This window comes from Crocuta crocuta, unplaced genomic scaffold, assembly GCF_008692635.1.
Source record: "Crocuta crocuta isolate KB4526 unplaced genomic scaffold, BGI_CrCroc_1.0 scaffold170, whole genome shotgun sequence".
NCBI classification, from domain to species: domain Eukaryota; kingdom Metazoa; phylum Chordata; class Mammalia; order Carnivora; family Hyaenidae; genus Crocuta; species Crocuta crocuta.
The window spans coordinates 8711498-8726795 of NW_027527853.1; the positions used below are offsets into that span (position 1 = coordinate 8711498).

Consider the following 15298-nt stretch of genomic DNA (forward strand, 5'->3'; position numbering starts at 1 on the left):
CTGGCTCTGGCTTCATCTCAGGAAAGGACAACGTATAATGGGGGGAACTCCCAGAAATGAAAAGTGGACAAAAGAATCTACACAGTCCCAAAGCCGGACAGATCTGCCCCTGTGAGCTAGGGACGCCCTGCCTCCTGCCTGGTCCACTGCCCAGAGGGCCTGTCTGGGGCTGGACACCTGCTCCTCTTCCTGCAGGAGAACTACTAAAGATTTTAGAAGTAGATTCTAGAAAACTTTAACCTGGGCCATGGTTGGCTTTCATGGAACAAAAATGTGTAAAATTTTAACAACTGTATATGAGGGTGAAAAAGTGAATTTTTCTGGATGTGCATCAAATTCTCCAAGGGATCCATTGCCCCCAGTAGGCTAAGAACCACTTTTTCTAAGAGCCCCTCAGCCATCTCTGGAAGGCTCCTAAATATAAATGGGGAATCTTAATCCATAAGTAGGTATTAAAGGGAAAGAAAAATGGTCAAAGAACCTAAAATGGAAATTTATTGACTAAAAAATACATGATTTACAAACACAAATAGAATATACCTTCAGAAAGTACACAAAGCTCAAGTGTATCACTGTCTAATTACAAAGTCAACAACCCATCAACTAGCACCAGATGAAGTAACAGTACATCACTAGGCGCTCTAGAGCTGTCCACAAGACCCCTCCCACTCATATATGCCCATCCTCTACAAAAGTAACAATTATCCTGACTTCCATTGCTGTATGTCAATTTTGCCTAGTTTCCAACTTTATATAAAAAGAAATATGCATGTTCTCCCTTGTGTCAAACTTTATATAAACAGAAACATGTATGTTCTCCTTGGTTACTGGCTTCTTTTGCTAAATATCATCTATATTGTTGCTCATCGTAGTTTATTTTCATTGTTACATATTATTCCATTGTATCAATATACTACAGTTTATTCATGCTTTTGCTGATGGACTTTTGGAATTTTCCCAGTTTGGACAATGCCATGAACACTCTTGTACATGAATTTTTTTTTTAATTTTTAAAATTTAAGTTTATTTATTTATCTTGAGAGAGAGAGAGAAAACCCCAAGCAGGCTTTGCACTGTCAGGGTAGAGATTATGAGCCAAAATAAAAAGTCGGACTCTTAACCAAATGAACCACTAAGGGGTCCCACGGTTGTATTTTGAAGGTAGAGTTAATAGGAATTTCCTGATAGGTTGGATATGGAGGATAGAAAAAGAGAGGCGACAAGGATGTATCTGAAGTGTTTGGCCTAATCAACTTTATGGCTAGAACAGTCATCAACTGAGATTTAAAAACAAAAACAAAAACAGAGCAACCAGTTTGAGAGAGATCATGAGTTTTATTTGGGCATGTTACATTTAAGATGTCTATTATACATCCAAATAGATATGTCAGGGAGGCAGCTGGAGTTCAAGAAAGAGGTCTGAGTCATTGATATAAATATAGGAGTTGTTGGCAAATGATAGTGTATTTTAATGGTCTAAATAGGAAAGAGAAACTACACTGTAACTTGAATGGGAAAGTTTACATTAAAGCTTATTAGCTACAACAGGGGATTGGAGCAATGGGGTATGGCTGGCTAGTAAGAAGAGAACTCTAGAGAATATTAAGAATAGCAGATCTGAGGAGTAGCCCCTACCCTAGGACAGAGTATACTACAGTTTATTCATGCTTTTGCTAACAGAGATAGAGGGCCCAGGAAGAGTCCCACTCTTCACCCCTAACCTCCATCTGCTGAGATCTAGACCTCATTGAAGGGATATGATGCTGCACCACTGGAACTTGGAATTTCCTCTCCAGGTGCTACCGAAAAGGTAGGTGTCTTAGGGAGTCACTCCATGACATGACAAAAGTACCAGGAGGCTGGGAAAGGGGAGAAACAGTAGGGGCACTGCTGGCCACCACATGCTGGAGGAGCTGGCCCTGGAGAAATGACCCGTCTGCAGAAGCCTGGCCAAGGAGCAAAGCAGAACCAGAAAGCTTGCTCCTACAAGGTCTCTCCACTGCCCTCTACTGACAAAACAACGGATATGCCAGAGTCAAAGGAAGAAAAATGTTTGCAAAGGAGGCAATGAACAATGAATTTGTAGCCGAGATACAATAAAGTTTTAACTGATACAGGTGACATATAAAATTACACGACAGAATGAGATCACCTAGGCAATAAGTATAGACACGGAAGAAGACCAAAGGTTGAGCCCTGCGGGCTGCCTTTAACTTAAGCATGTCAGGTAGGAGTGGAAGAATCGTTAGCAAAGGCTACTGAGAAGGAGCAGCCAAGATTGTGGGTGGTGTGCTGGGCGCAAAGAGAATCTAATAGAGAATAGGAGAGGAACTGGAAAACATACTGACAATTCTTTTGTGAAATTTTGCTACAAAGGGGCACAGAGAAAGTGTGTAGTATGTTACAGGAAGTGGGGCCAAGAGGAGTTTGTTTTGGAAGAGGAGAGAAATAACTGCATGTTTTATGATGACGGGAATAGTCCAGTAAAAACTGATGTTTGTCGCTTCCCTGAGCCTGTTGGTACTGACAAAAGCCGGGGATTACAGCACTAAAGAAGTCCAGGAGGAGCACCTGGATGGCTCAGTTTGGGATAGGACTTTGGCTCAGATCATGATGTCGTGGTTGTTCGAGCCCCGTGTCAGGCTCTGTGTTGACAGCTCAGAGCCTGGAGCCTGCTTCGGATTCTGTGTCTCCCTCTCTCTCTGCCCCTCCCCCGCTTGTTCGTTTTCTCTCTCTCTCTCTCACATAAATAAAACATTTACAATTTCTTTTAAGTCCAAGAAATGTCCAGCTCTTGTCATCTTTAAGGATGAGCAGGCAGATGTGTCAGAGAGACTCCCAACCGTGGGATATTCCATTAGGCTACGGAGGGACCCGATACCAGAGGCATTTGGAGGGGACTGGTGCCATGACTCCGGCTGACCAGGGCTACATATATTACTTCGTCTTTCGTCCTTCACCAAGGAACGGACCCAGGCCGCCCTGTCAGCACAGCGCCGGAGGAACTCGTGCGTGCACGGCTCACGCAGCTCTGAGTCCCAGTATTTGCAGTGTGGCTGCTGTCCCCGCCGGGCGGGGCTTGCGGCGGAGCGGGGCGTGGTCTCAGGTTGGTTCTCAGCGCGCAGTCTTCTCCTGCGCCCCTCCTCGGCCAATCAGGAGCCTTCCTTCAGGCGTTCCCGTGAGTCGCCCTTTAGTCGGTCTCTTTCTTTTGCCTCCCTGTTTCCAGCCGGCGTGCATAGTCCGCGCGTACGGTGCACTTCCGTTTCCGGCGCTGTCCATGCGGGCCTGAGAGGCAGCGGTTGTGAACCCGGTAACTGCCGGGGCTAGGGGAGGCGGCGGTGGTTTTGGGGTTTCGGGGTGTGGGGCTCTGAGAGCTTTGCGAGTCGCACCTGGCGAGATCCTTCAGGACAGTCTTTGCCCCCGAAGAGGGTCTCAGGTGGACAGTCTCACGTCGTACTTGCCGGAGACTTGCTGCGAGGTCGTTGGGAGTGGCTGAAGGAATTCGTGCGCAGAGTCGGGACTGGGTAGGGAGGTGACAGGGAGAAGTGAGAGGTCGTTTTTTGGGAGGGTAATCCTAGCAGGTGACTCAGAACTCAGCCACATGTGTTGATTCCCAGTTGTACTTTTCCCATCCCTCTCTCTGCTTCCCCCAATCCCCTCTCTGAAAGTGCGAAAAGTGTTAGTACAAGTTTAAAATAGAAAAGAGAAGAAAAATAATGTCCCAAAATCACATAGCTGTTTAGTTTCAAAGCGTTCCAGGAACTCGGTTCCCCTAACTCCTGGGTAGTGTTTCTTGATGTTATGCTGGTATATGTGGATTTTCTGTTTGCGCTGATATGGGTCCGTGGGAAATCTCTGATCGCCAGAGTGCAGCCTTCTGACATCGCGCTTAATGCATGGCATGGAAGATACTAGTTTGGATTTCTTTTGCTAGTCAGATAACAGTCCTCTCCTGGCACAATGCCTAGTACATCATGGGCAGACACAAGTATTTACTGAGCTGAAATTAATTCAGTACCCTAACTGAAGTGACTTTGTTTTGTTTTAATTAACCAAGCGCTCAGATTGTATACAGCCTGGTTTTCTAAAAAAAAGCTCACTAAATCCGGTGGTTCTCAGTTTGTGGGCCATGAATTCCTGGTATGCTCAGAAATCTTTGTAAAGGTTTCTGCAAAATCCGTGTGATCTCCAGGCATCATCCACAGTCAACCATATCTCACACATCTAGATGTTACTGGTTTTTTAAAAATGTATATGCATGATTATTGTAATTTAAAAGTTTTACAGAATCAACAGGTACTAAAAAGTAACACTGCTATCATGTTGGAGAGTCATTAAAATGCTTTAAGTTTTAAAAAGAAAATGTCTTAAAAAATAGTTTAAGTTTGGAAACCACTTCATTAGTCCAATTGATATTTAATGTTGTGCTGTCCAGTATGGTAACTACTAGTCACATATGGCTATTTAAATTTAGAATGGCATTAAAAATTATGTACAATTTCAATGTCTCAGTTTCACTGGATACATTTTAAGTTCTCAGAATCCACATGTGATTAGTGGCCACTCTGTTGGAAAGTATAGATATAATCTAGTATTTGCCTCATTGAAGAATTAGGCAGTGCTGATATAGACACTTAAGATGAATAAAAAGTAACTTAAGCAGAAGTAACTAAGAAATCTAATTCTAGCATAACAGAAATGAAATTAGGGATAGTATTAAGCAGTTTCTATCCTTGCGTGAATACATATCTCTTCATAAATAAGTGAAATTTACTGTTTTCCCTTGGGTGTTGTCTGAATTGTAAAATGCTTTCCCATCCCTGCCTCATCAGTGAGAGTTACTTGTGAATTGGTAAAAAGCCACTATGGAGACTAAGGACCAGAAGAAACACAGAAAGAAAAACAGTGGGCCCAAAGCTGAGAAGAAAAAGAAACGGCATCTGCAGGATCTCCAAATTGGAGATGAGGAAGATGCCCGGAAGAGAAACCCCAAAGCCTTTGCAGTCCAGTCTGCTGTGCGGATGGCTCGATCCTTTCACAGGTATGTTTAGCTGGGGTTGAGTTGTTCTTCCATTTATTCTTTTTGTTTTTGTTTATTTATTTTTAAGTTTTTATTTATTTATTTTGAGAGAGACAGAGATAGCACAAGTGAGGAAGGGGCAGAGAGGGAGTGAGAGAGAAGATCCCAAGCTGGCTCCCGCACTGCCAGTGCAGAGCCTGATGCCGCACTCAAACCCATGAAACTGAGATCGTGACCTGAGCCGAAACTGATTTGGACACTTAACCTACTGAGCCACCCAGATGCCCTGCCCTTTATTCTTTTTAAATAATAGGAGCCTCCCCAGATGATGCTTGGATTCATGAGTCTTTAACAACTTTGAAGGACATGAAGATGCATGCGATATTCCTTTTACTAAAATGTGAGCATGTAGTTTTCCGTGTGGAAGCCACTTTGCCTCCAGTATTAGCCCATTGATTGGCTTTTTTTTGCCCAAGAGAAAAGCTTAAAAGTTTTTCTTTATAGAATTTGTTTTGTGGTAAGAGGAATGCTTGTGTTTTTTTCTGAATTTCTTTCATATTACACATAGTAATAAGTAGCTTTATGTAATGACTTCTTACTATATGCCAGGCAGTGTACTTTAAAATTATTGAATTAAATTCTCCTTAGAGGAAAGCCAAATTTAACTCAAAAGCCTCTGCTGCTACTCATTGTGATCTTCTGCCTGCATGTTTACGTTTTTTTTAAACAACTGTTTTTTTAAACAACTATTACAGTCATCTAATAAAACAATCAGATTTAAGGTATGTATAGTTTTCAATACTCTGTATTGTTGAAGTCAGTCTGTTATGTATTTACTGAAGGGGTCATTTGGATTGGGCCTAGAAGTTAACCAGTTAGTTGTGTCCATGTTGTCTGTTTCTGCTCTCTTTTAAAAATCTTTACTGATAAGGATGATGCCTTTCATATTTTGAAAGTGGATTTACTTTTTTTTTCTTGTTACAAATAGGACTCAGGATTTGAAGACAAAAAAGCATCACATTCCAGTGGTTGATCGAACTCCATTAGAGCCCCCACCAATAGTGGTAGTGGTGATGGGGCCTCCAAAAGTTGGAAAGAGCACTTTGATCCAGTGCCTAATTCGGAACTTCACCAGGCAGAAGCTGACAGAGATCAGAGGCCCTGTTACAATTGTGTCAGGTAGGAGTGTGCTACCCCAGGCTGATATGGCATATGTTGTCTGAGGGAGAGGCGTGTCTTTGTTGAACATTTCTAAATGGTAAAGTAATATTGTCACTTCATATTACCTCTCTTGTGCTAAATTGACTGTAGCTTCAGAAAAGGATAGATTCCCAAAGATAATAACAGTTTAGATGTATACCCTGTTCTCACTGCTACAAGGATTTGCCATCCATGAAAGATTTGGTAGGCCTGGGCACCCTGGGTTGGTCCTAGTAACCACCTTTTTTTTTTTTTTAACAGGGAGTGAGTATCTATAGTGTGTCAGGCATACCTGCTCCCCTCATGAAGCCACGTTATGGAAGTGAGGGGGTTTTCCTCTTTTTCCATGAGAATCTTCCTGCTCTGGGAGATGGTGACATTTCTGTTTGAGGGAAAGTGAAACAAATTCCCCAAATGTCAATGGAAGATCTAGAATTTCTTTTTGTTGTTGTTTTTAAAGATGTTATTTTTAAGTAATCTCTTCACCCAACATGGGGCTCAAACTCACAATCCTGAAATCAAGAGTCACACACTACTTACTGAGCCAGCTAGGTGCTTCTGAAATTCTTATTATAGCAGCAACGTAGTTGGATCGAGACTTTTCTTTATCTTAAAGTCATTCCTATCATTTTAACTGATTTCTTTTCAATTTTCTTTTTTTTTTTTTAAAGTAAGCTCTACCCCCAACGTGGGCTTGAACTCATGGCTCTAAGACCAAGAGTCGCATGCTCCAGCCAAGCCAGCCAGGCATCCTTTTTTTTTTCTTTTGAGAGAGAAAGAGGGTACAAATGAGTGAGGTGCAAAGAGAGAAGTGAGGGGAGAGAATCCTATGAGGGATAGTGAAAGAGAGAAGCGGGGCTCTTTCATGTTCACCCAAAGTGGGTCAAGAGCTTACCCGAAGTGAGGCTTGAACTCACCCGAAGAGGGGCTTGTGCTCATCTGATGTGGGGCTTGTGCTCACCTGAAGCGGGGCTCAAACTCACAAACTGTGAGGTCATGACCTGAGCTGAAGTCAGATGCTTAATGATTGAGCCACCCAGGTGCCCTAGTTTTTTTTTTTAAAGTAATCTATAACCCCAACTTGGGGCTCATACTCCTGACTCTGAGATTAAGAGTAGCAAACTGATTTCTTTTAATTTAGAAATAATGATCGTTCCATGAAGATTCTGTTACGTTAGGTTTGAGGATGTTTTTAGCTATCGTGAGAACATGGGGAACTTTGACAAAGATAGAATGGTTGGACTGCTGCTGAACAGCAGGATCACGGTCAGCATGAAGCCTGCTCGTCTGCCCATTCCAGTCAGAATTTTACCTGTTTGAGCACTTTATTTGTGTAGGTAGACCTTTAGTACCATTTCAAAATTAGAGAATATAGCAAGAAAGACAAGGTGGAATTTATCAATTTTCTTTTATAAAATTGAATTTCTGGCATACTTCCTTTAAGTGTGTATGGTGCTTTCCTGTATACAATTAAAATAAGTAATTAGTGTTAATGGCTATATTTTTCCAAGATTTTTTTAAAAGTAAACTCTGTTTTTTACAGGTAAAAAGCGCAGACTTACCATCATTGAATGTGGGTGTGACATTAACATGATGATTGATCTGGCTAAAGTGGCAGATTTGGTAAGTCATTAGGGACAGTGTGAATTTCTGATGTGGACTTAACAGCAGTGTGGTAGATTATTTATCCTATATCTTATGTTGAAGGAAAGAAAGGCTTATGATTATTAAAGGAATGATGAGTGTGATCAGGGATACCATAGATGGGTTTGAACTGTTGATGATGATGATGATAATATTATAATAAAAATAGAATATGCACATTGAAATGTATTCTAAAATCTAAAAGCAAATTACAGAGAAAACCTTTAATGATCATAGTTAATTAAGATACACATACAGATAGACATACTGACATACAAATATATAATAGCAAATACTATTTCTTAGACTCTAATGAGGCACTGTGCTAACACCTTTCTAGAAATGTAGCTAATCTAATCCCCCAGTATGCCTGGAGGTATGTAGGTATTTTTTCCACTTTACATAGGATGAAATGGAGGTCCTAGAAGTTAAGTAGTTTGTCTGAGGATGGGGACTCTGCTCTTGATGGTGCCAGTACCTCTGTTCTTTCTCCTTTTTTCTTTAAAAAAAAAAAAATTTTTTTTTTAAGTTTATTTATTTTGAGAAAGAGAGAGAGTGCACAAATGATTTGGGGCAGGAGCAGAGAAAGAGAGGAAGAGAGAGAGAATCCCAAGCAGGTTCTGCACTGTCAGCACAGAGCCTGACACAGAGCTTGAAACCATGAACCGTGAGATCATGACCTGAGCTGAAATCAAGAGTCAGATGCTTAATGGACTGAACCACCCAGGTGCCCTCAGAACCTCTGTTCTTAATGATTATGACAAAATAAGTACATGACTTGCCTTTGAGAAGTTGTCAGAATTTATAATAGAAAATCTAGACAGTATGCAGCATATGGAAATTGTGTAGTTTTGATTGCATTTAATGGTAATGTTTGTTAATTTTGTTTTTAAGTTTATTTATTTTGAGAGAGAGAGAGAGAGCAAGCATGAGCAGGGGAGAGGCAGAGAGAGATGGAGAGAGAGAATCCCAAGCAGGCTCCAAGCTGTCAGTGCAGAGCCCGATGTAGGGCTCAAACCCACAAACCGTGAGATCATGACTTGAGCTGAAATCCAGAGTCAGACGCTTAACTGAGTGCTCCTAATTACATTTCAAATAAGCAAAAATAAATCCAATAAAAAAAAATGTAAAGCCATATTGATTAGGAAGATTGGGGTAACAGAGGTCTTTGTTTGTTTTTGGTTTAACAATTTCTGGAAAGCATTTTGGTGACAAAGAGCTACAGATTTTATCCTTTGGCCTAGGAAGTCTTCTAAAATAGAAAATAAAAAGTAATTTAATATGAATATTATGGCTGTGGGATTATAATATTAGAAAAGTAAATACTATTCAAATTTTGAAGATATAATGCTACTGCTAATAAAAATAAATGTTATTGTCAATACAAATTGTGTAAACTTACTAAATCTTGTGGTTTTGAAATGAATAAGGTAGTTTAGCTTATGAGTCATTGGTTTGTTTTTTATGTAAAATATACCAAATCCCTAATTATAAAAGCATACACATATTAAGAAAGATGTTTTTCATATACATCTTTTTAAGATTTAGGAACCCATGTATTTGGTAAAATATTCAAACTATACTATAGGGTACATTGCAAGTTTTTCCTGCCCTGACCCCAGGTCTCTTAGTTTTTCTCAAAGTAGTATTCTTCTAGATATGTATACAAATATACATGCAACTTTTTAAAGCACACACTGTTTATTGTATACACTATTCTGTACTTTGCTTTTTTCCCTTAATGTGTCTAAAGGTAAGTAAGTACTATAGCTCAGCATCATTCTTTTTAAGTATTTCGTTGTATGTACCATAATTTATTTAAGCTGTCTTATGTTGATTGCTCTGCTCTGGGTTATCATAAAGCCTCCTAAGTCACAGCAGAGACACATACAGAACATGATTTTATGAATATGTTGCGTGTGTGTGCATTGAAGGAATAATACAGGTTTCATTTATGTTTAGTTGACAGGATTGTCAGTTAAGGAACTGTTTGCTACCTATTTTTCTGATTGTACAATGAACCACTTGCCCCTTGGCACACTATCATGTCAGATGGGATATAGGGATATGTCAATGCAAGCTTAGTCACCTTCAACCCATTCTGGTGCAGTGTAAGAACTCTGTGTGCCAGCTTGGCCTGTGGTCTGCAGTGGCAGCTGCACTTTCTTGTAGGGCTCGGTGGCCCACCTTCATGTATTTTGTGCTTTAGGATTATGAATGTTCCTTAATTTAACCAAAGATAAGTTTTTCTGTTTCTGTGTGTGTGTGTGTATTTTTAATTAGCTACCGAAAAGTGAGAACAGAGATGTCTTTAATATTTTGTTAAAACTAGAAGTTTCTTACTTCTCCTAGAAAAATCAACTCTGAAGTTATTTTGCTTATTTGAAGAGTCAGAATTTTATTGTTATTTTTTAATGTTTATTTATTTTTAAGAGAGAGAGAGCCAGTAGAGGAGGGGCAGAGAAAGGGAGACAGACTCTCTAGCAGGCCCCACACTGCCAGTGCAGAGCCTGACATGGGGCTCAAACTCACAGACTGTAAGATCATGACATGAGCTGAAATCAAGAGTCAGATACTTAACTCACTGAGCCACCCAGGTGCCCCTAGAGAGTCAAAATTTTAAGACTTGGTCTTATATGCTTATATTTTGTTAGTATTCATAACTTTACTATTTTTGGCTTAATTCTAAACTGGTAGCTTTTTTTTTTTTAAGTTTCTGAGCAATTGCATATTACAAATTAACATAGAAGATGGAGCCTTCCTGCTATATACCTCCCAGCAAAAAAACCTTTCTTTCCCCCTTTTAGAAGACTGAAACAAAAAAACTTGGGTTTCTTATATTTTTGCTATTTTTCATTGGTTGCCACTTTGTCCTATTTTTTGGATGTCAGAGATCTTTTATTTGGTTTTGCTGTCAGAGACTTGTTATTTGACTTAAAAATACCTTACACAAAACTTTATTTCTTGAAGTGAGGACTTTTCCAGGTGAAGGCCAAGTTAGACCTAGCTTTTTCTGAGCTATTTCTAATAGATCCAAATTCTTGAAGTGAAAATTTATATTGTGGTGGTTATTGCCTCATGGTTGCCTTTTGGAGAAAGTCAAAGGGTGGTATTTTCTCTGTCATGATGATCCCTAAGTAATCCTTTAATTTAGTCTAGAATAGGAGTTGGCAAACTTTTTCTGTAAAGGGCCAGATGGTAAATATCTTAAGCTTTGCGGGTCATACTTTGTTCTAACTACTTAGCTTTGTAGTTGTAATGCAGACACTGGTGTCGACAGCACATAAATAAATTAATGTGGCTCTGTTCCAATAAAACTTTAGCTATAAGACAGCTCTTGGGTCAGATTTGGTCCATGGACCATAGTTTGCTTATGGTCTGTTTTGGCTAGTTTCCGTGAGTAATTGTGTTTTCTGTTTTTAGGTTCTGATGCTTATAGATGCCAGCTTTGGGTTTGAAATGGAAACATTTGAATTTCTAAACATCTGTCAAGTACATGGCTTTCCTAAAATTATGGGCGTTCTCACTCACCTAGATTCCTTCAAGTATAATAAACAACTGAAGAAGACAAAGAAGCGATTAAAACACCGGTTCTGGACAGAAGTCTACCCGGTAGGAAGAGAATTAATGATTGAATACTAACACGTCATCTTTAAAAAATAGGAGGGGTAGGAGAGCTTAACACATATCCCTTCAAGATTCACCTTTGGAGTTTCCTTTATACATCTGTTCTTAGTCCCTGCAATTTTTTCTCAAAACAGTCTGTATTTCAGAGCTCTTCGTGTATCTTGTCTCCATGGCCCCCCAGTACCAGGCAGTATTTTAGATTTGTGATTATTTAATAAGTTTGTCTGAAGTTTCTCCTAATTATAGGACCAGCAACTACAGTGCACACATACTGCCTTTGCACCCACCCCTGCATGCTGTGTGGCTCAGTGGTCATAGAATTTTTCATGTGTCTAGGAGCCTCCCTGCCCTCTCCGTGTAATACTCTCGACAGACACCACTGCTTGACCTGAGATCAGTCTTGAACAAGCTCAGTGTATTTGCACTTCAGACTGTACTAAGCCTTAACAAGATGAGTCCTGAAAGAGGCAGAGAAGTTCAGGAAGCATTGATAAGTGGCATGCAGTCCCTTAGGGTTGCTTCTTATTTACATGTCTTTATTTTGATGTAGTATTGATAAGAATTTAATGGAAATTTAATTTTTTGCTCTTTTAATGTTTAGGGTGCCAAACTGTTCTACCTTTCTGGAATGGTACATGGAGAATATCAAAACCAAGAAATTCACAATCTGGGCCGTTTTATCACAGTTATGAAGTTCAGGCCGCTTACGTGGCAGACCTCTCATCCCTATATCCTGGCAGACAGGTAAAAAGTGCATCTGAAGTTTTTCATCCTGGCCCATATATTTCATAGCTACAAAGGTTAGAAAAAGAACAGTAATAGAGCTTACTTTGTGCTTATTTTTTAATAGTAAGGGGGCATTGTAGTTAGTGGAAGATAACCTACATTTTTGTATTATTACCTAATAGGTGCTGTGGCTTCAGTAGTAAAGTATGAAACATTTAGAAAAATGTGAGCAGTTTAGAGCATTTAAAGCTACAAGATGTGGTCCTGTCCTGCTTTTTGAACTTAAATTTTCAGTGATAGCTGTCTTTGGATCATTGTGCTCTGGTCACCCAGATGTGTTCTGTGCTTTCTTTCCTTTATGCCTTTTTTCAAATTGTCTTCTCAGCCTGGAGTCCCTTTTCTCTACTTGCCAGAATTCAAGGCACAGCAAAAAACCTAGATTATAGCTTAATCTTCTTCCATGAAGGGTTTTTCTGGATATGTTCTAGTCTCTTCTTGACCCCCTGGTGCACGTTTGTTTTCCATTTCTGGTGTCTTACTCTCAGACTGTATATTGCATAGAGCCTGAGAGTGATACAATCATGTGTTTGCTGCTTTTCCTCTCGTAGATGGTGAACTGTGTTTCCTTTTTTCTGTATTTTCTGTAATTTTCTAAACTATATGTTTAGTGATCTAGTGAATTTGATCCATCTTTGACACATAAAGGCAGGTACAAGAACTTTGACATTTATTTCTGCCATATGATTGGGTTTTATTTTTCTAGGATGGAAGATTTGACAAACCCAGAAGATATTCGAAAAAATATCAAGTGTGACCGAAAAGTATCTCTTTATGGTTATTTAAGAGGAGCACACTTGAAAAATAAAAGCCAAATTCACATGCCAGGTATCCTTTTGTTATGAAATATACTGTATTTGTAGAACTATTGGGATGACTTCCTTCGTTTCTCAGGAAAATTGAAAAATGACTAAGCAAGATAGAGTCACATCGCTAGTTTTAAGACTAACCCAACTCTGCCTCAGCTCACAAAGGTGTTGAGGTGACCAAATCCCCTCTGTTCTGATGGTGTCAGCTAGCACCCTTGTGGGTGAAGCCTTCCAACTGGGCCATTTTTGCCAGCAGTTGATACATGTATAGCTGAAGCCGTCTTTCTGTGTCTGTCTTCCAGGTGTAGGAGATTTTGCTGTGAGTGACGTCAGTTTCCTCCCGGACCCCTGTGCGCTTCCTGAACAGCAAAAGAAGCGCTGTTTAAATGAGAAAGAGAAGTTGGTTTATGCACCTCTCTCTGGAGTCGGTGGTGTGCTATATGACAAAGATGCGGTCTATGTTGATCTTGGTGGCAGCCATGGCTTCCAAGAATCGGTGAGAGGAAAGTCACGGAAGTAATGTAGCCAGCTTTTATATACTGAAGCTTTTTGTCTTTATTCGTATTTATGGGTAAAGGTACAATGCATACTGTAAATATACAGAATATGTAATAGTACCAAGGAGGAAGAAAAAGTCACATCCTCCATTCTGTTACCAAGACACACAGGGGATCTTGGGTCTTCTACTGTGAGCATTGCAAGCAGTTTGGTGCTTGTACTTCCCGTCTCTCATTTTATTGTGCTTTGCTTTACTGAGTTTCACCAACAAATTGCCTTTTTTACAAATTGAAAGTTTGTGGCAACCCTGTAGTGAACAAGTCTGTTGGTGCCATTTTTTCCAGCAGCATTTGCTTACTTTGTGTCTCTGTGTCACATTATGGCAATTCTAACAATATTTCAAATGTTTTCATTATTTTTGTTACAGTGATCTGTGACAAGTGATTATCGCTTACTGAAAGCTCAAATAATGATTAGCATTTTTTAGCAATAAAGTATTTTTAATTAAAGTATGCACATTGCTTTTTTAGACATACGCTATTGCACACTTAATAGGCTACAGTATAGTATAAACATAACTTTTATATGCACTGGGAAACCAAAAAATTCATCTGACTCACTTTATTGTGGTAGTTTAGAACCGAATCCACAGTATCTCAGGGTATGCCTGCACAGTATTGGTGTGTTTTCTAGCTCTTTGGTCTTTCTCTCTTTTGTTTTTCCTCTCTAAACATATACATCTTTAGCTAGATTATATTATGTGTAGACTATTACATATTACATGTAAATACCACATATTTGTATCCATACATGGTCTTTGTGTGTAGGAGTGTCTGTGAGAAAGAGAAGTAGTATTATATGGGCTCCAACTTTAAATGCTGTTGCAGCTTTTGGGGAGCACTAAAAGAATACGTGATTCCATTGTCCCCTGTTAGTATTTGTAGAACTGCTTTGGTCTTTTTTAGAGCTATGTGGTATTTTGCTGTATGGATAAACCTTATTTATTGAACCAACCCTTGGAAGTCTATGGCAGGAGTACACCCCCAGATTCCCCTGGTTTGAACATTGCCAGTTATTGCCCTCGATCATGCAGTTTTACTCACTGGGATGGATCTTTCTAGGCAGTAAATTCCTTGAAGTGAAAATTTTGGATCAAAAGGCAGAATTTTTTAAACAGACTCCAGATTTTCATTTCTTTATTCTGCAGTGGGGTTTTATTGGGCCAAAATAAATGTTTTCAGCAGCATTGACACTTACAGTTTGTAAAGCTAAGTATTTAGGTTATCAGATTGTATACTACATGAACTTTGGAAAAGTTTAATGAAGACAGCAGTCTTCAATTTTAAACTTTGTTGTACGAATTTCCTATATTTTTTTATTTCTATGTCTATTTTGGGGCAGTAAGAAATGTTTTTAGGAACTATGTTTAGGATAATTTTGAGAAACTGATTGAAACCAGTGTGTCTCTCTTCAGAATTCTTGTATATTCCTCATTTTCCCTTTCTTGGTGGCCTTGACAGGACGAGGTGAGGCCCACCCATGAACTGGTACAGAGTCTCATTTCTACCCATTCCACTATTGATGCTAAGATGGCTTCGAGTAGAGTGACACTTTTTTCTGATTCTAAACCACTGGGGTCAGAGGATATAGATAATCAAGGGTAAGCTTGCCATTTTTCTGTTTTTCATTTAAAAAATAGTGTATTACAGAAGACTAT

The 15298-nt window shown here is 39.5% G+C and overlaps 1 protein-coding gene across 2 annotated transcripts in view; it reads left to right on the forward strand.

Moving 5' to 3' along the window:
* Positions 1-3261: 3261 nt before the first annotated feature.
* Positions 3262-15298, forward strand: part of BMS1 (BMS1 ribosome biogenesis factor) — a 45180-nt gene continuing 33143 nt past the window's right edge. For both annotated transcript variants that reach the window (XM_077780043.1, XM_077780048.1), the window contains exons 1-9: positions 3262-3310; positions 4833-5041; positions 6009-6199; positions 7764-7843; positions 11288-11476; positions 12093-12235; positions 12981-13102; positions 13386-13579; positions 15102-15241. In XM_077780043.1, the coding sequence (XP_077636169.1) occupies positions 4866-5041; positions 6009-6199; positions 7764-7843; positions 11288-11476; positions 12093-12235; positions 12981-13102; positions 13386-13579; positions 15102-15241 (1235 nt within the window). In that variant the 5' untranslated portion in view covers positions 3262-3310; positions 4833-4865. The remainder of the gene's footprint in view (positions 3311-4832; positions 5042-6008; positions 6200-7763; positions 7844-11287; positions 11477-12092; positions 12236-12980; positions 13103-13385; positions 13580-15101; positions 15242-15298) is intronic.